The sequence below is a fragment of the Salvia hispanica genome, chromosome 1, assembly GCF_023119035.1.
Source record: "Salvia hispanica cultivar TCC Black 2014 chromosome 1, UniMelb_Shisp_WGS_1.0, whole genome shotgun sequence".
In the NCBI taxonomy this organism is placed as follows: Eukaryota; Viridiplantae; Streptophyta; class Magnoliopsida; order Lamiales; family Lamiaceae; genus Salvia; species Salvia hispanica.
The window spans coordinates 21,062,966-21,085,827 of NC_062965.1; the positions used below are offsets into that span (position 1 = coordinate 21,062,966).

General features: G+C 39.5%; 2 protein-coding genes, 1 long non-coding RNA gene and 1 pseudogene across 3 annotated transcripts; 1 reads left to right on the forward strand and 3 right to left on the reverse strand.

Annotated features, from left to right (window-relative positions):
* Positions 1-1,532: 1,532 nt before the first annotated feature.
* Positions 1,533-4,389, reverse strand: LOC125189773 (annotated as a pseudogene).
* Positions 4,390-7,936: 3,547 nt separating this feature from the next.
* On the reverse strand, positions 7,937-8,407 carry LOC125201944. The gene is made up of 2 exons (XR_007173004.1): positions 8,276-8,407; positions 7,937-8,119 (listed from the first exon to the last, which is right to left on the reverse strand). It is a non-coding gene; the product is annotated as an uncharacterized LOC125201944 (long non-coding RNA).
* A 292-nt stretch (positions 8,408-8,699) lies between these two features.
* LOC125201943 lies at positions 8,700-10,438 on the forward strand. Its single transcript, XM_048100241.1, has 2 exons — positions 8,700-9,495; positions 10,016-10,438. Exons 1-2 carry the CDS (start codon positions 8,700-8,702, stop codon positions 10,051-10,053), a joined length of 834 nt encoding a protein of 277 aa, XP_047956198.1. The 3' UTR covers positions 10,054-10,438.
* Positions 10,439-15,935: 5,497 nt separating this feature from the next.
* Positions 15,936-16,373, reverse strand: LOC125189781 (secreted RxLR effector protein 161-like). The gene has a single exon (XM_048087018.1). It carries the CDS (start codon positions 16,371-16,373, stop codon positions 15,936-15,938), a length of 438 nt encoding a protein of 145 aa, XP_047942975.1.
* Positions 16,374-22,862: the final 6,489 nt, after the last annotated feature.

The window sequence follows — 22,862 nt, forward strand, 5'->3', positions numbered from 1 at the left end:
ACTACATATTCAGTTATGCAAGCACTCACGTTCCATTGTGTGTTTCCACTAATGATCCTGGCTTTTAGGTACTCCCTCCGTCCCACAAAAGATGGCACACTTTCCTTTTTAGTTTATCCCACAAAAAATGTCACATTTCCCTTTTAGGAAAAAGTTTTCTCTCACATGAATATAAAAATTATATTTTCTCTCTGTATTTAACACACAAAACAAAACCTCCTAAAATCCCCTGTCATTTTCAAAGTATGCCAACTTCTCTGGGACGGAGGGAGTACTAAATTTGTCTAGTTATCGATTTTGCTTAGTCTCCTATAATTTGAGGTCAATTGACACTTCAAAATAGAATTAAGTCCAAAACATTCACTTTTTTATTTCATTTGCTATGGACTTGTTTTTCACAAAGTGAATATTTTGGACCAAATTCGTATTTTGGTCTTATGTTTAGGACCAAAATTGACTTGATAGAGAGACTCAGGAAGTTTTTTAGGGAATAAATTTTGCATTTCTTTAGTAAAACTATATATTTATAGTAAGGATAAGTTGATGGCAGCACATTTAGAATAAATACTACTACCTCCGTTCCTCAAATATTGACACACTTTGACCCGGCACGGGTTTTAAGAAATGTAATGGAAAGTGAGTTGAAAAAGTAGGTGGGATGTGGATGCTACTTTTAAAGTATTAGTTTTATACTAAAATGTGAGTAGGAATGAGTTAGTGGAATATGAGGTCTACTACCAAAAATGGTAAAAGTGAATTGTGTCAAACTTTCAGGGACGGAGACAGTACTTTGGTTTCCTAGTTTGTCAAGAAAAAGATCCTTATAAGCTCAATATGTGTTTATAAAATTTATACTCCCTTTGTTCCCAAAGTCATTGTGAAATAATGGATCGCTGCCAATATTTGAATCATTTAAGGTGGCGGTAGCTCCCCCGTGTGGAACTCTTCCAACATGGGCATCTCGGTATCATCCCGAACATCCTTGATATGAGGTCATGCTCATCGGTTCATTGCCCTGGTTCCTCGATTTTGGACGTGACATGAGTACAAAAGTGAAAGCAGCAGATGGTAAGGATATCATCCTTATTGGCAGTTGAGCCGACGATGTGCTAATTCCGGTGGAGAGATATTACCCGCGAAATGCTAGGGTTTTTGGGAGATTAGGGTTTTCACAAGGAAATAGAAACTGAAAGTCGATTGATGGTAGTTTAAATGACAAAATGATTAAAGGTTTCTTGTATTTCTTAAGGGATAAAGAATACAAGGTCCTTATAATAGACTTAGGCCCTAGGGTTGGTTCGACTCTCTTTTGCAATCCGGGAAAGAATCAACAAAAAAAACCCGGAAGGGAGCTTATAATTTCGCTCGACTCTCTACCTATTACATTCAATTGAATCAAAATAAAGAAACTATTGTCAGACATAGTACGCACCGACGTGGGTTGATGATGAACCATTATTGATCCTTTTCTAATGAAAAGAAGAAAAAAAAAAGAGATAAAAACATGCACACAACTAAACACATTTCCAACACTACTGCCTCATGGCTCGATTCCTTTCTAATGCTGCTCTTCTTGCACGTCTTATTCTCATGTCTCTGGCCATGAACATGTCTTCAACAACCTCTTCTATTTTGCCAAAGTATTTCTCTCTGAAGCTTCGACAGAACAAAAGCAGCCACACGATGCTTCCTAATTCCTATTCCCACAACATATCCAACTGCAGCACACACATATTCCCACTCTATCTCCTTCGCTTCCCCCGTTTCATCATATCCCGGTACCGGTGGTACATTAGTATTACTGCAGTTTATGCTGAGAGGAAAACCGCATAGCCCCGAATTTCCTTCAAATGAGTCAGCTGAGAATGTTTGAATTTGCCGCCCTTTTGGGATCGCTCCAACAAACATATTGTAGGAGAGATTCAATTTTGAAAGAATGTGAGCTCTCCAAGCTCCTCCGGGATTGGGCCAGCTAATTTGTTCACAGAGAGGTCGAGTGATTCGAGATTACTCAGCCTACCAAATGATTTTGGGATGCTTCCATTGAAGGCATTGTGAGAGAAGTTGAGTTGGTGAAGTGAGGTAAGATCACCAATTGCATTTGGAATCTCTCCGTAGAAACTATTGGAAGACAAATCAATGGTACTAAAGTCTGACCAAATCTTGTGAAACTCCATCATTTGCCCTTTAATGATTAATGCCACGTCAAGCTTGTTGTCATATCCGCCTTTGAAATCGCCATCACTCGAGTGCACCATAGCCGTCCAACTAGAGAATTTGATTGATTCAAGACTTCCACTAAAATGATTCGACGATACATCTAGAATTTTAAGATTTGGCCAATTTCGGTGACATCTTAAATCCCCATGGAATCTGTTGGAGTGCAAAACAAGAACAACCAAGAGAGATGTTGTTAGCATGCATGGGAAGGTGTCGTTGATCATGTTGTTCCCAACATTCAGGTACTCCAACTGCATACAACTTCCAATGGACTTTGGGATCTTCCCTTCCAAAGTATTATTGTTAAGATCCAAATAATATAGCCCACAAACCATTGAAAAAGTATCTGGAATGTTACCGCTAATGTTGTTTTGACTCAAATCGAGGAAACCAATGTTTTCAAGTGAGCAAAGGGATATGCTGCCGCTGATGTTGTTTCGACTCAGATCAAGGACACTAATGTTTTCAAGTAGGCAAGGGGGTATACTGCCACTTAATTTATTTCTAGACATGTCAAGAATTTGGAGGTGTGTAGCATTGCAGAAAGATATTGGAATTGATCCACTAAAACTATTATTAGCAAGAGACAATTGCGAGAGTTTAGAATGGAGTGGAATGGACATCTGCAACTCGCCCTTAAGCTGGTTAGATTCCAAGCTTACATATTGAAGGGAAGCGGGTATATGGTAAGGCTTTTGCAGACTCGTCAGAAGATTGAACGACAAGTCCAAATCCCAAAGTCATTTTCCCCAAACCCAACTCGGTACTTCCCCCGCAATACTATTGTTTGATAGATCCAATTCTTCTAGATCCGAATGTTTGATGAAATCAGGAAAACTGGACAAGTTACATGAATTTAGGTCCAACACTTTTAATTTGAGACCTCCATTTGAACCCGAGTTGACGTTGCCAACATCTACTAACAAGCTATTGCCGGATAGACCAAACAATGTGAGATTGGGAAGGCTTTGAAAGTTGTCGAGTTGAAAAGTGCCATTGAATTGGTTGTAACTAAGATCAAGTTCCAACAATGATGGGAGAGCAAAAAGAGATTGGGGGAGTTACCATAGAATGAATTTTCGTACAAATCGAGATGAACGAGATTGGAAAGACCTTCAAACAATGTAGAAGGAAGTGAGCCTATGAAGGCGTTAAGTGACAAATCGACATGAATCAGCTTTGTTAGGTTGGCAAACAATGTGGAAGGAAGTGAGTCTGTCAAGGAGTTACGTGACAAATCAACATGAATCAGATTTGTTAGGTTAGCAAACAATGTGGAAGGAAGTGAGCCTGTCAAGGAGTTATGTGACAAATCAACATGAATAAGCTTAGTTAGGTTAGCAAAGGTGGACGGAATTGAACCGTTTAAACCGCATCCAGAAAGAGTCAAGGTGGCCAAGCTTGGAAAATTAGTGAATAAGTCATCAAGTGTTACCCCTGAAAGATCGTTCAGATCTAATCGAAGAACAGAAAGGGAATGAAGTTGACAAAAGGATTTAGGCGAAGGGGCATAAAGAAAACAACCAACCATGCTCAAAGAGGTGAGGTTGGGTAATGAGATGATATAATATGGCCCCAGTTTTTCATTTCTTGCAAGGAAATATAGACATCATCAAGATAGAGCTCTTGAAGCTCCGTCAGATTTCCGATAAGCATTTTCAAATTTGGGAGCTCAAGGATTAAAGTGCTGAGAAAGCTGATGGAAATATCGAGACTAGCCAATCTCGTTAAGGATGAAATTTCAGAAGGAACCTGCCCAACAAAACAAGCATGTGACAAATTCAAATGTGTCAAACAAGTCATATTGCCAATACCTTTTGGAATGGCATGAGAGAAGTAATTACGGGCAAGGTTTAGCTTCTGCAGATATTTACATCTGAAGAGACTCGACGAATCACCAATTCCACCATAAATGGCCTCATCATCGAGCTGCAAACTAACGACGTAGCCAGAAGCATCACATTCCACACCGTGCCACTGGCAGCACTTGCCACTTTCTATCCATCGCACCAGCTTTGTTGAAAGAGAAGAATTGAAGATCAACTCATCCTTTAGTTGGAGCAACAAGATTTCCTGATGGCGAAGACATTTGTTATTATAAGAATGAGAAGTGAAAATGTAGGGCGAACCTAGTATGGAAATGAACAACAACATGAAGTTTGAAAGCATTGTGAAAGAGGATAATGATAATTTTTTTGCGTACTAATGAATAAAGATGCATGTGGGTTTAAATAGACGATCACTTGAAAGATTAATTAATGGGTAGATGGGTAATTATCATAAGTTTATTCTAAAAAGGAATTATATGTTAATGGAATGTGATCAATTGTTAACTCATCCTTAATTACTAACTATAGTTAATTTAAGCCTATAGGATTTTAGAGATTTAAAAGTCAATAAATTGCCATGTGTAATTTTGCTTTTTTATTTTTTAATATTGAAAAGATAATAACAACTATCAATTTAGGGTTTAAGAACACAATATCAATATAGTGCATTAAATATATCAACACGAAGACATGACAATGTCAATACAATTTCATATTGACATTGTACAAGCAATGTATTGGCATATCATGTAAGATGTATTGACATAAAGCTGCTTTACGAAATTTATGAATATATTTGAAAAATTTGTCAAATTTTGACATCTAAATTTATAAATAATTACTTTAATTAATCATGGATTAAAATCCTTATTTAGTCAAAATTTCACTAATCGTCCGTTGACCGTTTTTTACAGTACCATGAAAAAATTATCAATCCGACAATGATTTCATTTGTTTAGGACTCCATTTTAGAAAGTGAATGTTATAGACCAACTTCTTATTTCAGTCATATATATAAGATCAAAATAATACTTTACTCTTTTTTTTTAAATAAGAACAAAATTATCTAAGAAAACCCTGTGTCTGATATGCTCATTGCACTTAAAGGTGTTCGATGAAATACTTGAAGGAGATGATTTAGAGTGTCTGATATAGGAGATGATTTATTACTGAAAAATGAGTCTCATTATATTATCATTAACTTTACAAATAACAAAAACAAAATTAAATCCTGATTATTTTAGTTTTTCATAAAACTTGCAGTGATTTAATGTAACACTATTTTAGTATCGTGAAAGATAAACATACTGTATCAAACGCATACAATTCCACAATTATCTCAATCAATCAGTTATATTCTGAAAATGAATGATACACTACATGTATAAATAAATAAGGACAACCCATAATTTGTTAATTCCACAAGTAAATGATAGGACTGACATATGTTACTTTCATGATTTCATCAAAGCTGCAATGAGTGGACTTGAGGTCAATGGATGTCCCAATCAGAGAATTATTGGTGGCAAACTCCAATAATTTACAACTGTGAACTAATGAGACAACAATGTTTTCAGTATTATAATTTCCTCCAACACGGGTATAAAGTACAATATATGATAAATTATTTTTTTTCTATATACAATTTATTGTTACCATTACTGTCAGCCTAAAAGTTTATATTGAATTCCACTACCTCACTTCAATTATTACACACTCCAACAACCACTACCTCACTTCATTTATTACACACTCTACCAATTTTTGAAACTCATGCAATAACTAAATCTTACTCTTAAACTGAGACGGATGGAGTATATACTAGTAAATTGGAATTTTTTATGGCTAGGGAGTGTGTTAAGAACCTAAATTCCTAACGAACCGATAAAACGGAAAATAACAATATAAAAAGAATCTGGCGCCCGTTAGGGTCGGCGGAGAGGTGAATACGGATAAATCCGGCGCCCGTGAGGGTCGGCGGCAGAACGGGGCTGAGCGCGGGAGTATTCCCGTCGGCAGCAATTGATTTGTGATTCAAGCCAAGTTGGGCGAAATACTGATTTCATTAATTGGTTGAATGAATAACCAGATAACAATCTATCCTATTCATAATAAATACTACTACCTAACTTATCTAACAAGAAAAACAATATATAGAAAAGATATCAAATCCCTATAATATCTAAACTAAAGAAAAGTCAAATCAGGCTCGTAACAACTCCCCCACGGTTAAAATCCACCTTGTCCTCAAGGTGGAAACTTCGAAACAAAGAGAGTCGAAAGCTCTCCTCCTGGGTCAAATAAATACGCACTGTCAATGTCTTTGTATCCAAAAACTGAACCATGATCCAATTTTGGCTAAGAGTAGCACCATCATTGGGAACACCGGTAATGTCATTGGGAGGATCATCACCCAATACTATTACGGGAGTGATATTGGTTTTCTCTTCGGCTAGATTTTCGTCACTAGTGTTCTCCTCAAACCACGCGTTCAAACGGGTAAGCAATGCAGCTTGCTCCAACCTATAAACACGTAATTTCTCATTGTAATCGTTGATGGCGGCTTGTTGGACAGGTGAGAGCGATCGAACCTTGAGGGCTGGATTATTGGGGAGACCATGCTGCTGGGACGATTGAATAAACTTCGTAGGCTGTTGAGGCGGGTGCAGCGAACAATCTGAGACCGGCAGCGGGCGTGGGGGCTGATATTCCGGCATCGGAAGTGGATGATAACCATCATTGATATTCCGTGGCTGCCCATATGAATCTGGGTCTGTATATGGTGGACATGGGGGCTGGTAGTCAAGCAGCATTATGATTTCGGCATTGGGATTTCGCTGCTGCTGCCCGTAGGCGTAGCGCTGCTGCTGCTATGGGCCGTCCGGTTGGGGGCGAGCGTTGTTGTGGCGGTGGCGGCCAGCCGGGAGGCTGTTCGTGCCAGGAGGAGTGATCGTGCTGCCATGTGCGACGCGGTATGCACTGTTCCTGCTGCCATTGCTGATAAACAACGTTTCCACGCCGGCAATTGATTTCTTCCCAACGTGATTCCAACTTGTCGAATCGGGCCATGATGCAATCGAAACCCTGGGTTAGGGAGTCGAGCGGCTGCTGTTCTGTCACAGGTAACGGCTCCAGTGAGGTGTCATCACGAGGCGGAAGTCGCCGCTGACTGATGTGTTCCTTCCGTCCGATGTCGGGGTTGCGTCGCGAGGGACCAATACACACTTCCGGGGTTGGTGGAATTCCCCACGTTGATTTTCTTTGATTCCTTGACATGAGTGGTGGATGAAATAAGAAGGATTGATCGGTGAGTTTTTTGATGAAAAAGGTGTTTCTCTTTTTTTTTTTTTTTTTTTTTTTGGTTTTCGGTGGAAGAAGATGAGGGTGAGCACGGAATGAAAGCACCAGTTGTTAAGAACCTAAATTCCTAACGAACCGATAAAACGAAAAATAACAATATAAAAAGAATCTGGCGCCCGTTAGGGTCGACGGAGAGGTGAATACGGATAAATCCGGTGCCCGTGAGGGTCGGCAGCAGAACGGGGCTGAGCGCGGGAGTATTCCCGTCGGCAGCAATTGATTTGTGATTCAAGTGACAGGCTAATTATTATATGAAGACAATATGAAATCTTTTTCTTGTTTGAAATTTTTATTGTCGGAGAAAAACTATGCAATGCCGTGTCTTAAAAGATGCATTATTGTGTTTTTTCACTAGAAAAACAAAGTAAATTAGGTGACATTGTAATATATGTCGATGACTTCACATTTTAATTATAGGAGTATTTGTTAGAAATAATAAAGATTTGATTGAGAATCAATTATTCCTATCAAAGATTGATTGAATATATTGTATTGAATAGGGTGATTGATTATAGGAACGTACCATGTACATCATACTATATTCTCTATTTAAAGGGAGCAATACTCAATAATAAAATCATCCAATTCCATACAAACCGTATCTTATCTCTCTCTCTTTTTTACAATATGTTCTGTGAACCATTTAACATGGTACCAGAGCAGAAAAACTTCATCACTGTCCTTAAACCTTTCCCAACCCTAGCCAAAATCTGCAGAAAAATAATCAGCAGCCATGTCAGAAACCGAAAAAAATATGACCCCATCCCAGTCAGATGAGATTGCTCGGCAGATTGCCGAAATCATGAGCAAGAGTTTTGCCATGATGACACCACCAACACCCAAAGAAGAAAACACAAATAACCCACCAGAAAAATCTGTAGCATACAAGATCGATACACAACCTCTCCATATCGGAGGAAACAAATTGAATGGAGAGAATTACTCCATCTGGGTCGTCCTAATGGAGGCGGCGATAAGCGGCAGGGTGATGGTTTCTCACGTGACTGGAGTGCCGGGGTCGTCCTAATGGAGGCGGCGATAAGCGGCAGGGGAATGGTTTCTCACGTGACTGGAGTGCCGCCTCCCCCGCCACGAACCGATCCAACCTTTCCACAATGGCAACAAGTAGATCATTGCGTATTTACATGGCTCACACAGAATATCGAACCACGACTGATTGGTCGGGTTTCCAAGCAACCAACGGCTAAACACATCTGGGATGCATTGGCAGTGACATATGGGAGTGGAGGGGACAAACTCCAAATATAAGACCTAGAAATTCAAGCAAGCATGGTGAAACAGGGAAGTCGGTCACTAGAAGAAACATGGAGTACTCTACAAGATCTATGGTTGTCAATAGATCAAAAACGACAAAATCCCATGAAATACCCTGAAGATATGGTGATTCACGACCAATTCATCCAAGAACAAAGGTTGTTTCAATTCTTAATTGCAATTGATAGCAAATATGAATCAACCAAGAGAGAAATAGTCAAAATGGAGCCACTTCCCTCGGTTGATCAAGCTTACAACCTGGTCCGGCAAGAGGAGACGCGGTCCCAGGTTCTACAGCCAGGAACCGGAACAACCACAGATGGTATCGGCGCTGGATTCGCTGTCCGAGGGAGATCGATGCCCAGCCACGGATCTCACGGCGGTTCGCGGGGCGGCAGCAATCTCGGTGGAGGAGGCTGGAACCGACGAAATGATGATGAAGATAAATCGAAATTGGTGTGCTCATACTGCAAACGGAAGAAACACACCAAAGAATCTTGTTTTGAATTAATCGGATACCCAGAGTGGTGGAAGAGAAGCACGGCAAGCCTCCAGCACCGACATCTGCTCGCACGCCCTGGAACCGCGGCGGCGGCCATTGGAGGACAATCGGGGGACGGAGGAAACCATGCTATCACCACCGAGGGAAACCGAGAGGTTGCACAGGCTCGGAGCGGCAACAAAGGGGAAACTCACGGAGCAGTTCAGCCAACAAGCTTGACCGGAACGGCCAATTTCGCCGGCGGAACTGTGATAGCGAATTGGGCAGATGAACAAATGGGGTATAGTAAAACGGCGGCGGGTGAAGAAGGTAAGTTGGGGTTAGGGGATTATTTTAGGATAAATCCTCATACTCCTAATAAATTGCATATCTCACCCCACTCATTACAAATTAAACCCCAAGCTTCTGATAATTTGCATGTTTTACCCCACCAATTGCAAACTGACCCCTATACTTCTATTTGCTGCGGAAATGCCCAGATTTCATGTGAAAATATCAACCCCTCGAAAAACTCGGAATTGCATGCAATATGTATAGTGATCATGAGAAAAATGATAGATGGATATTTGATTGTGGTGCTATTGATACAATTACTTATGATCCATCAGACCTTGAGGGAATTCAAAAGCCTCAGAAATCTCATATTCAGACAGCCAATGGCGAGTTTACAAAAGTTGAGGGGGCTGGGACTATAAAGATATCACCGACTCTGAAATTATCAAATTGTCTTTACATTCCATCCATGTCTCATAAATTATTGTCAATTAGCCATGTCACAAAGGAGTTGAATTGTACTTTGCTAATGCAACCACACTTCTGTTTATTGCAGGATATCCGAACAGGGGAGATTATTGGGCGTGGCACTGAACGCGATGGATTGTACTACGTGGATGAGATAGCTCAAAAAGGAACTGTCATGCTAACTCACGGGTCTGCTGATCGGAAAGCTTGGCTTTGGCATCGACGTCTGGGGCATCCTTCCACGGGTTACTTAAAATTATTATTTCCTGATATTGTTCCTAAGCATGATATGTATTGCGAAACTTGTTTTTTATCTAAAGGTCATCGTAACTCTTATCCGTTAAATAATACTCAGAGTTGAATCCTTATTTTCCCTTGTGCACTCTGACGTATGGGGGCCCGCACCAATTATTGGGGGGTAAGGTTTTAGATACTGCTTAGTCTTTGTTGATGATTGTACACGCATGACTTGGGTATATTTTATGAAACAAAAATCTGAGGTTCTCACTCACTTCTCCCACTTCTATAACTTCATACAAACCCAATTTCAGCAAACAGTAAAAATTCTTCGTTCAGATAATGGGGGGAGTTCGTCAATTCTGGTATGAAACAATTCTTCCACGAAAAAGGCCTCATTCACCAAACCACCTGTGCATATACTCCTGAACAAAATGGTGTATCTGAAAGGAAAAATCGAACCCTCCTTGAAATGACCCGATCCTTACTACTAGAGTCAAAAACCCCAGAACATTTCTGGCCTGAGGCCATTGCCACTTCAGCTTACCTCTTAAACCGCTGAGCAAGTCCCTGATGTAGTAGAATCCATCGCGGAAAGTGACAATGTTCCGACAAACTCTCCAACGCGGATATCCAATGTAAGTACACACACACCTGTGGATACAATTATAATTCCTATTGACGCCGAGGTTGTAGAAGGGTCTGACAGTGAAACAGGAGATATTGGTGGGGTAGTGGAAGTGGAAGGAGTAGATCCAGATACAGGTAATACATACTTCCTCCAAGACCAAATAGAGGAGTTCCACCAAAGCGGTATACACCAGAGAAGATTAATAGGAAAGCGCGATATTTTGTGGTGAATCTAGTGAAGGGGCACCTATCAGAGATGGCTCAGGCATTTGAAGATGCTTTATATGAAGAAGAGGAAATCCCACAATCATGGGAGGAAGCAATGAGGCACAAGCACCGGAGGGAAGCTATGAAAAAGGAGATAGATGCACTGAATCGGAATCTCACTTGGGAAAAGTGTACAATACCGCGAGGGAAACGACTAGTAGGATGTCGTTGGGTGTTCACTATCAAGAGAAAACCTGATGGGTGGATAGAGAGATATAAAGCCAAGCTCGTAGCAAAAGGGTACACTCAAACGTATGGAGTGGATTACTCATAAACATTCTCCCCGGTTTCCAAGATGGATACAGTCCGCGTATTACTATCTATAGCAGCAAACAAAGATTGGCCACTACACCAATTTGATGTGACAAACGCCTTTCTTCATGGAGAATTGAGGAAGGAAGAAGAAGTCTACATGGAAGCACCTCCACGATTTGCCACAGACTTTAAAATGGGAGAAGGGTGTCGCTTGAAGAAGACTCTATATGGGCTTAAACAGTCTCCGAGAGTGTGGTTCGGAAGATTCGCAGGAGCAATGAAGGGATATGGGTATAAGCAGAGCAATTCAGATCATACATTGTTTCTGAAGAAACGAGGTGATAGAATCACCTGCCTGATTATATATGTGGATGATATGATCATTGCAGGTGACGACCTCGAGGAGATTGAAAGTCTGAAGAAGAACCTGTTTCAAGAATTCGAGATGAAGGATTTGGGAGATCTTAAATACTTTCTTGGATTCGAAGTGCTTAGATCTCCGAAGGGGATATTCCTGAGATAGAGGAAGTATATTTTAGACATTCTGGCAGAAACTGGCCTACTAGAGTGTAAACCAGCGGACACCCCCATGGCAGTCAACCATGGATTGAAGATCAATGATGGATCCAAGTTAGCTGACTGACGTCGATACCGACGACTGGTTGGAAAACTCATTTACCTCTCCCACACTAGGCCTGATATTGCTTATGCAGTCGGGATTGTAAGCCAGTTTATGCACAAGCCACAGGCAGACCATATGGAGGCAGCACTCAGGATTTGCCGGTATTTGAAAGGGACAACGGGGCATGGAGTGATGTTCTCAAAGAATGAACACCTTGAAATCCATGGCTATACAGATGCTGATTGGGCAGGAAATCCGAACGACAGGAAATCTACAGCCGGTTACTTTACCTTTGTTGGTGGGAATTTGGTGACTTGGAAGAGTAAAAAACAAAAGGTGGTAGCTCTCTCAAGTGCAGAAGCAGAGTTCTGTGGAATTAAAAGTGGTTTGACTGAAATTTTGTGGCTCAGAAGGTTAATGAAAGAAATTAACTTCTCACCAAAGAGGAGCCAACTGTACTGCGACAATAAGGCCGCTATCAGCATCTCAGAGAACCCAGTTCAACATGACAGAACTAAGCATGTGGAGGTGGATAGACACTTCATCAAAGAAAACATTGAGAATGGTACTGTCGAGTTTCCTTTTGTTATATCTGAAGACCAACTGGCTGATATACTGACCAAAGCAGTCAATGCTAGAAGTTTTGAAGAGGCATTATGCAAATTGAGTGTTGGAGATCCCACCATTCAATTTGAGGGGGGTGTTAGAAATAATAAAGATTTGATTGAGAAACAATTATTCCAATCAAAGATTGATTGAATATATTGTATTGAATAGGGTGATTGATTATAGATACATACCATGTACATCATACTATATTCTCTATTTAAAGGGAGCAATACTCAATAATAAAATCATCCAATTCCATACAAACCGTATCTTATCTCTCTCTCTTTTTTACAATATGTTTTGTGAACCATTTAACAGTATTTACATTTTTTTGTGTGAGGATGTGGCATTCTTCTCCATATAGTTGATTTGTGAAATAAGATCAAAATTATCTGAGGCGTTTTAATTATGTTAGCAATTTTTTTTACATGGGATGATGTAGCTCTTCTTTCCATATAGTTAATTTGTGAAATAAGATCAAAATTCCCTTGCTGTTAAAATTACACCTTAGATAATTTTTTTGGTATTTCGTAGTACTACTTTCATTACATAGGTTACTGATTTGATGCATTTCATGATTTAATTATACATTTTCAATTTTTTCAGTAGCATCATTTTCCACGTATTTAATTAATTTTTGAAATAAGACCAAAATTATCTAAGACAACACTGATATGCTTGTTGCACCGAAAAATGTTCGATAATATGCTTGAAGGAGATGATTTAGAGTGAAAATTGTTGGAGAGGTTGGTTAACCTTTGTTAAGGATGAAGTTCCTTAACTCGGATAATTTGCGTCGAACGTCGCGGGAGCTTTTGCCCGTCGATCAATCCGGCGTCAAATTTAGGAATAAAAGGTAGTCGCCGGAGCTTTGCCGGTCGATCAAACCAAGAATGATATGATAAATGCGTAAAAGTATAATAAAAGGATAATTGATATTTCTTGAATGAAATAGAAGAATACAATATCTCCTATTTATAATACTACTCTGACTTAGGAAACAAGAAAATAAAGATCTTAATAATATATGAAAAGATATAGGAAAGCAATAACTAACTAAATAAGAGATATGGAGATAATCCTAGGGAATATGCCGTATCAACCTTCGCCACATATTTGATGATGAAGCGAATATATTTGACAAGTTTGATATCAAAATTAGCCAAAGCTGATAAATTAGTATTTGGATCCAATGTCATTATCTAGTGATATAATTTAGTTGGCTGATAAATGGGCTTGTTATTGGGCTGGGCTGGGCTCTATTTTAGGTTCAACAAGATTTAGGACAGGTGAATTGGCCCACGGACATCGGCCCAATCCTTTATAACTTGATAAATAATGTGTTGGTCTCATGGGCTATTGGATAAGCCTTATTATTATGCTGTTTTGTTAGCCCGATCCAAATTCCCGAGTTGGGCCAGGCCCATATTTACCAATTCTTCTATAGGAAACGTAAAAAGTACAGCCGTTGCTAATAACAAGTAGCATAGCTGAATTCTGAGTTAGGAGTGATTTAGGGTAATTATTATATGTTGCAAATGACAAATAATAGTAGTACGTATTAGATTTGTAAATTGGTTGTTGCTATTTGTAATGAGACTAAGGAAAAATAAGTTGGCTTGAGGAACTGTTTAGAAACTGTTTTAAAGGAGCTAATAAGCTCAACCAAACACCCTTTGAGGCTAGTAACTTATAATTTATTCATCTTTTGCTAAACCTTTTGTGTCACTAAGTTATTTCTATAAATAGGAATGCTTAAAAGTGCCATTCCATTCTGTAACATTTCATTCCAAAATTCACAACACTGTACAACCTACAAACATTAAGATAAAAACACGCACACAACTGAACACATAGGGAACCACACACGCTAAACACACACACAACTGAACACATAGGGAACACATAGGGAACCACACACAACTGAACACATAGGGAACACGCACACGCTATACCCTTTTTATTTCACTCTCTTACATAAAGCTAAGCTGAACACATAGGGAGAACACAGATAATATTTCCAAGTTCCAACATTATTTCCTCCTGACTCGATTCCTTGTTGCTGCTGCTCTTCTTGCACGTCTTCTTCTCGTGTCTCTAGCAATGAACATGCCTTCAACAACCTCTTCTATTTTGCCAAAATATGTCTCTCTGAAGCTTCGACAGAACAAAAGTAGCCACACAATGCTTCCTACTCCCACAACATATCGCACTGCAGCACACACGTATTCTGATAGAACCTCGTTCTATCGGGATTGAGCACACCGTTTGTAACAAGAACAAAAGGAAGATAAACCTAGTTGAAGTGCTAGGGTTTCAGAACCAAGAATGAGAATAGAAGTTAATTCATATTTCTCAATGAAAATAATGCTAAACATATCACTAATTTATAGAATCTAGAATGACTAAATAACTAGAAGACACGAGAGATAATTATATTGATATACACCAAATCCTTGACTTAGAATAAGATATATCTTGTGATGATATCTTCAGATTCGGTGAGATGTGGTTCTTGGGCTTTTGACGTCTCTGCTGAGAAGGGCTCTCCTCGACATCTGGGCTGCATGGGAATGATTGGGCCTTCCATCGTGAACCCACGGAATCGAGCTGTTGGGCCTCGGCTGGAGCAGCTGTGACGTGAGTGTGAATGTTGAGGTCCCTATCATATTCCCACTCTATCTCCCTCTTCTCTTCCCCGTTTTCATTATATCCTGGTGGTGGCACATTAGTTTTACTGCAGTTTATGTCGAGAGGGAAACCGCATAGCCCCAAATTTCCTTCAAATGAGTCAGCATGGAATGTTTGAATTTGCCGCCCTTTTGGGATCACTCCAACAAACTTATTGTAGGAGAGATTCAATTTTGAAAGGAATGTGAGCCCTCCAAGCTCCTCCGGGATTGGGCCTGATAAAAGAAGATTTCTATTCATTTTCTTGTATATTTTACACACTGATTTACATGTCCTTTAATAGGTAAAACTATAGCTAAACATGGTAAGGATTCTCCTGCAATTATTCTCCAAATCACACGGTAATACCATTATCACATGATTCTTTTCTTGATTGCTACTTCACTAATTGATTTCTTTCCAACACTCCCCCTCAAGTTAAGTAATGGGGTCACCCATTCTTAACTTGCTTAGTACTTCACGGAAGCTTCTTGAATCCGCAGCCTTAGTCAGAATATCGGCCAGCTGTCTTCGCAAACGGGAGCTCTACTATTTTAGCTTCTATGTTGTCTTTGGTGAAGTGTCTATCCACCTCGACGTGTTTTGTCCTATCATGCTGAAAAGGGTTTTCAGATATGCTAATCGCCGCTTTGTTATCACAGAACAACTTGCACGATTTTTGTGAGTTTAGGCTTAGCTCTGTCATTAGCTTCTTCAGTCATAAAATCTCAGTCAAACCACTCTTGATTCCTCGAAACTCAGCTTCTGCACTAGATAAGGCAACAACCTTTTGCTTCTCACTTCGCCACGTAACAAGATTACCTCCAACAAAGGTAAAGTACCCTGCAGTTGATTTTCTGTCATTTGGATTTCCTGCCCAGTCAGCGTCTGTGAAACCGTGGATCTCCAAATGTCCATGATTCTCGAACATCACTCCATGTCCTGGCGTCCCCTTTAAGTACCTTACAATCCTAAGAGCTGCCTCCCAGTGAGCTGCTTGAGGTGCGTGCATGAACTGGCTGACCACTCCAACAGCATATGCAACATCAGGTCTGGTATGGGACAAGTAGATTAATTTCCCAACCAGAGGCTGGTATCTCGTGTGATGAGTAGACTCGGCTCCTTCGACTATTTTCAAACCGTGATTCTGTGCCATAGGAGTATCAGCTGGTTTGCAGTCTAGCAAAACCAGCTAGCATTCCAGTTTCTGCCAATAAATCAAGTACATATTTCCTTTGGCTGATAAAGATTCCCTTCTTCGAGCTACATGGAATTCTGATCCTAAGCTTGCTGCTGTTATTGTCGAGCTACAACAAAATCCACAGTGCAACAATAAATTCTCTTGGATTGGTGGTCAGTTGAGGAGGAAAGGTAGATTGGTGGTGGGTGATGATGAAGATCTGAAGCTGAAAATTATCAAGCTCTTCCATGATTCCAGCTCTGGTGGGCACTCAGGAGTTCATGCTACATATAAGAGACTCTCATCCCTGTTTTATTGGGCCAACATGGATAAACAGATCAGGAACTACATCAGGGAGTGTGATGTGTGCCAAACATTTAAGTATGATAATAATGCCTTGCCTGGATTACTTCAACCTCTGCCTATTCCTGAAGAAGCTTGGTCTCAAGTCAGTCTTGACTTCATCGAGGGATTGCCATTATCTGCTGGAAAATCAACCATACTTGTAGTGGTTGATAGACTCACAAAATATGCCCACTTTATGAGCCTATCACATCCTTACACTGCCTTGACAGTGGCTCAAACCTTTCTTGACCATGTGTTTAAGCTACATGGCCTACCTACTATATTGATAAGTGACAGAGATAAGGTATTCTTGAGTAATTTTTGGTCAGATTTCTTCAAGCTACAAGGGGTGGAACTCCATTTATCTATTGCCTATCACCCTCAATCAGATGGGCAAACTGAAGTGGTTAATCGTTGCTTGGAATCATACCTCACGTGCATGTGTGGAGACCAGCCAACCGAATGGAGCAAATGGTTAAGTCTTGCTGAGTTTTGGTATAATACCTCCTTCCACTCAGCTATTGATACCACACCTTTTGAAGCTCTGTACGGCTATCCACCTCCCATCCACATTCCTTACTTTCGAGGTGACTCCCATGTTCATGATGTAAACGAAAGATTGGTGGCTAGAGAGGCTATGTTGGAAGTCTTGAAACATCATTTGGGTCGTGCTCAAAGAAGAATGAAGAGCCAACATGACAAACACAGATCTGAAAGGAAGTTTGAACTCGGAGATTGGGTATACCTAAAGCTCCAACCTTATAGGCAAAACACACTACGTGATCGCCAATTTCAAAAGCTGAGTCCTAGATACTTCGGCCCTTTTAAAGTCATCGACAAGTTTGGAGAAGTTGCATATAAGCTACAGCTTCCTCCTAGTAGCAAGATTCACCCGGTGTTCCATGTATCTCAATTGAAGAAACGAATGGGACCTCTCACTCAACTACACGGCTCTCTACCGGCTGTAGGCAACTCCACTTTCTTGGAACCTGTTCAGATTCTGGAAAGGCGTTTAGTTAAACAAGGAAACAAACCAGCAACCCAAGTTCTAGTTCACTGGGCCAACTCATTTCCTGAAGATGCAACGTGGGAATTCCTTCATGATTTGCAGGAGAAGTACCCAACTTTTAAACCTTGAGGACAAGGTTGATGTTAGGGGGGGAGATTTGATACGTGGAAGATGAGAAGAATAAGTGAAAGAAGAATAAACGCTACGAGGAAGAGTAAATAAAGCGGTGCATGGTCGCATGCATCGCCGAGAAACAGAGGATCAAACGAGCTCAAGCGTGAAGTGGAGAATTAGTTAAACGGTTAGGAGTTAGTTACGAGTTGGTTGTAATTCGGTTAAATACAGGTGGCAGCGTGTATATAAGCTGCCTCCTCACTGTGTAAACTCATACTTTCGAATTAATGCAAAATATCTCTTCTCCCTCTTCATCTTGTAACGCACTACGCATCGGTACTCTCTCGGTCGCCGTTCCTATCTCCGGTGGCCCTGACTTCGTACCACTCCCTCGGGTATTGGCAGTCTCTCGGTTGCCGGTCGTGTCATGGAATAAGCCACCTCCTTCTCCGATTCCAACGGCGAGTCGTGCTTTCGCCTTTTGCCCTTCATCCCACCATTCCGGGAACCCGACTATAAGGAAGCAATTTTCCTTGGTGTGTCTCGTTCGTTGACAGTTGGTACACCACAGTTTGGATTTGTCAGGTTTGAGCCGTCTGCCGACAATCGCAATCTTCATTCGTTTCTTCCAAAGTGGGTAATTTTTCTTGTTGAGTCTAACTTTACTCATCTTTAACCTCGAATCGTGGAGGTTTGGTTTCTCTTCGTCGTCTGACATTCTGTGATGCAGGTTTGGTTGAAGCCTTTTGGCCGAGATTTTGGTATTTTCAGGCTAGGATGAATTCTTTTTTGAGCCCTTGCTCTGATGCCATGATAAAAGGAGGAGATTTCTATTCATTTTCTTGTATATTTTACACACTGATTTACATGTCCTTTAAAAGGTAAAACTATAGCTAAACATGGTAAGGATTCTCCTGCAATTATTCTCCAATCACACGGTAATACCATAATCACATGATTCTTTTCTTGATTGCTACTTCACTAATTGATTTCTTTCCAACAGGGCCTGCTAGTTGGTTCACCGAGAGGTCGAGTGATTCAAGATTCCTCAATTGACCGAATGATTTTGGGATGCTTCCATTGAGGACATTGTGAGAGAAGTTAAGATAATGAAGTAAGGTAAGATCACCAATTGCATTTGGTAACCATAGAAACTATTGGAAGACAAATCAATAGTACTAAACTCTGCCCAAATCTTGGAAAGCTCCACCTTTTGCCCTTTCACCATTAATGTCACGTCAGCGTCGTAATAATTTATCTCTCTCAACTTTCCATTATTGAGTATCATCATTGACATCCAACTAGAGAAATTGATTGATTCCAGACTTCCACTAAAATGATTGGAAGATACATCTAGAATTTGGAGCAATGGCCAAGTGGTGTGACATCTTTAATCCCCATGGAATCTATTGGAGTGCAAAACAAGAACAAATAAATCCGATGAGAGCATACACGGGAAAGTGTCGTTAATCATGTTGTTCCCAACATTCACGTCGACCAGTGACTTGCAACTCTCGAGCGACTTTGGGATCTTTCCTTCTAATGTATTATTGTTAAGATCCAAATATTCTAGCTGACAATCCATAGGAAAAATATCTGGAATGCTACCGTTGATGTTGTTATGACTCAGATCAAGCATCATAATCATTTCAAGGGGGAAAGGGGTATGCTGCCGCTGATGTTGTTACGACTCAGATCGATCTGCCTAATGTTATTAAGTAGGCAAGCGGGTATGCTGCCACTTAATTTATTTTCATACAACTGAAGAAAACTGAGTTGTGTGGCATTGCAGAGGCAGGCTGGAATTGATCCACTGAATTTATTTCTAGACAAGTCAAGATTAAACAGTAGTGTGGCATTACAAATGGCGGTTGGAATTGATCCACTTAAACTGTTATTAGTAAGAGACAAGTCAGAGGGTTGAGATTCAAGTGGAATGGGCAGATGCATCTCGCCCCTAAGCTGGTTAGACTCCAAAAATAGGGTGTCAAGAGAAGAAGGGATATGGAAAGGCTTTTGAAGATTTGTTAGAAGATTAATGGAGAGGTCCAAATTCACAAGTTGTGTTCCCCAAATCCAACTAGGTATCTCCCCGGCAATACTATTGTTTGAGAGATCCAATCCTTCTAGATCCACATGCTTGATGAAATATGTTAACTGGACAAGTTACATGTATTTAGGAACAACCCTTTTAATTGGAGACCACCATATGAACTCGAATTGGCGTTGCCAACATCTATTCACAACCTATTTCTGGATAGAACAAGCAATGTGAGATTGGGAAGGCTTTGTAAGTTGTTGAGTTGAAAAGTGCCATTAAATTGGTTGGAACTAAGATCAAGTTCCAACAATGACGGGAGAGCAGAAAGAGAGCGGGGGATGTTACCAAAGAGTGAATTTTCTCTTAAAGTTAGATGAACGAGATTGGAAAGACCTTCACCAATATATATTGTTTGTCAAAAGTTTATAGTAGAAATAAAAATGATTTTTTCTACATATTATCACCAATACATATTGTTTGTCAAAAGTTTATAGTAGAAATTTGTACTCCATCCACCAATAGTGTCTCATTCTGCCATTTTTGTTTGTCCACCAATAAATGTCCTATTTATTTTTGTTAATCAACCTCGCATTCCACTAACTTTATTTCACTCATATTTCAGTGTAAAACTAATATATTATAAAAGTAGGATTCACCTTCCACTAACTATTTCTATTCATTTTTTACTACATTTCTTAAAACTCGTGCCTGGCCAAATTAGCCTTGTATTAGTGGACACAGGGTCGGATCTAGCCTTTGCCAAGGTGGGGCAATTTCCCCTTCTTATTCCCACTCACCCTTCTATATTTTGCTAAAATTTTCCAAATATATATAAGTTTTTCATTAAATGCCCCCTTATTAAAACTCATAAAATTACTCTATATATTTTTGCCCCGTTTAATATAGTATTCTAGCTACGTCCCTGAGTGGATAGAGGGAGTATTTTATTTTTATGAATACGGAGTTGTGAATTAATTGTAAATTCAGTGCAATTACTTTTTAGAATTGGAAAGACTTGGATATAGACTAGAGGTGTCAGTTGACGGAATAATTATTACTACCTCCGTCCCCCAAAATTTGCTACACTTTGACCCGACACAGATTTTAAGAAATATAATGGAAAGTGAGTTGAAAAAGTTGGTAGGTGTGGGTCCTACTTTTAAAGTATTAGTTTTATAATAAAATGTGAGTAGGAATGAGTTAGTGGACTATAGGGTCCACTACCAAAATTGGTAAAAGTGAAGTGTATCAAATTTTCAAGGACGGATCGAAATAGTAATGTGTATCAAATTTTCAGGGACGGAGGTAGTAATAGGATAGTAGGAATATCATTTTCTTACTTGAAAATTTTATTGTCGTAGAAAAACTAAGCAATGCCGTGTCATAAAAGTTGCCTTGTGCTTTTCCACTAGAAAAACAAAAGAAAGATGACTTTGTAATATGTGTTGATGACTTGAGTAAATTATATATTTGCAAATCTTTTCATAGAGGGATGTTTTCCATACAGTTTGATTTGTGAAATACGAACCATTCCCTAGTTGTCCCTATTTTGAAACAGGGTAAGCCCTGTTTTGGGACCTGTTTTGGATTGGGCTGGGTAACCCCTGTTCTACACATCTTGCTAAACCATTCTGTCACTAAGCTTTCTAACAATAGCACGAGACATGGGACAAAAAAAAAAAAAAAAAAAAAAAAAAAAAAAAAGAAATATTCAATACATAGGAAAGATTGGAAGTGTCATTCCATTCTTCAGCATTATTGTAACAGCCCGGATTTCTAAGGTATAATAAATACGGCGACTGCTACCTAAACGAACTTAAATGCAACAAGAACATAGGCTAGGGTTTCATTTAAAGAGATTTGACCAAGTATTTAATGAAGCGTCAAGGCAATAAGTCAACGGCTAACTCACGAGAATCAAGATTTAATAGATATAATAGACTAAGCTCAAAAGTCAAAGGTTTAGCGTAACTCCAACAAAACACAATAATTCCCATTATTCCAAATTAAAAAAACAAGTTCAAAACACCCTAAGATAATAAGGTTTCCAAATATTCAGCGGAAGCATTCCAAGAGAAAGCGAAGCCATGTATGAAGACACGACTACACTCAAAGTTCTAAACACCCATTATTCGATTCAACCACAATTTTGCAACATAAGAAAGAGTTAAGAATAAAGCCCACCTCGATTTCCTTCGATTTCAAATACGCACTTCTTTTTGTTAACACACCGGGAACGCGAACTATCACCTTTAGTTCATATATTTCAAATAAGTCTCAATCATGGATCAAAATCATGCATGATCTCACGTTTCCCTTTTCCCATCGATTATTTTCAATATCACCAATCAAAATCAAAGTACGATTATCATATCGTTTTTATTCACACAACAATTCCAGATTTATCATCAAATCGTGTCACGCATGAGTGTTTTCCACACAAAACACACGCACACGCACCACACATGTGCATGCCTAATAATAATCCTAATTAAATTAGGATATGGTAGGATCTTCTTAGATTTAAAATGCTAGATATTTGAATTTATTTATGGGGAGAATAAAAAATATCAAAAAAATATAATAATAAAATCCATTCTCCCATAAAACTGGGATTTTGAAAATCCCCCCAGAGAAAATATAAGGGCTGAAAATTTCATCAATTAAAAAGGAATAATCAGATTTTGGGTTTAATTTTTGGGTAATTATTAACAAAAATTAAATCCAAAAAATAGGGTTTCTTTTAATAAATGAGGGGGGAAAATTCCCTTTAAATAATGCTCCTATTAAATTCTCACTCTCCCTTGGAAAATAATCCACCAAAAATTTTTTCACCCCCCATCAAAATATTCACAAATTAATTTCACCACCATTTACATTTTCCAACGACTTTTCCATTCCACGACCCCGCATATTTTCCACAATATTTACTATTCAATAGCCACGTCACATATTC

What these genes read in the sequence shown, in the direction of transcription:
- LOC125201943 (XM_048100241.1), top strand. Translation starts at nt 8,700, where the DNA reads ATGGTGAAACAGGGAAGTCGGTCACTAGAAGAAACATGGAGTACTCTA. An exon ending in AACGGCGGCGGGTGAAGAAG is followed by an intron (nt 9,496 to 10,015) that starts GTAAGTTGGGGT and finishes TGTTTATTGCAG; the next exon opens with GATATCCGAACAGGGGAGAT.
- LOC125189781 (XM_048087018.1), bottom strand. Translation starts at nt 16,373, where the DNA reads ATGGCACAGAATCACGGTTTGAAAATAGTCGAAGGAGCCGAGTCTACT.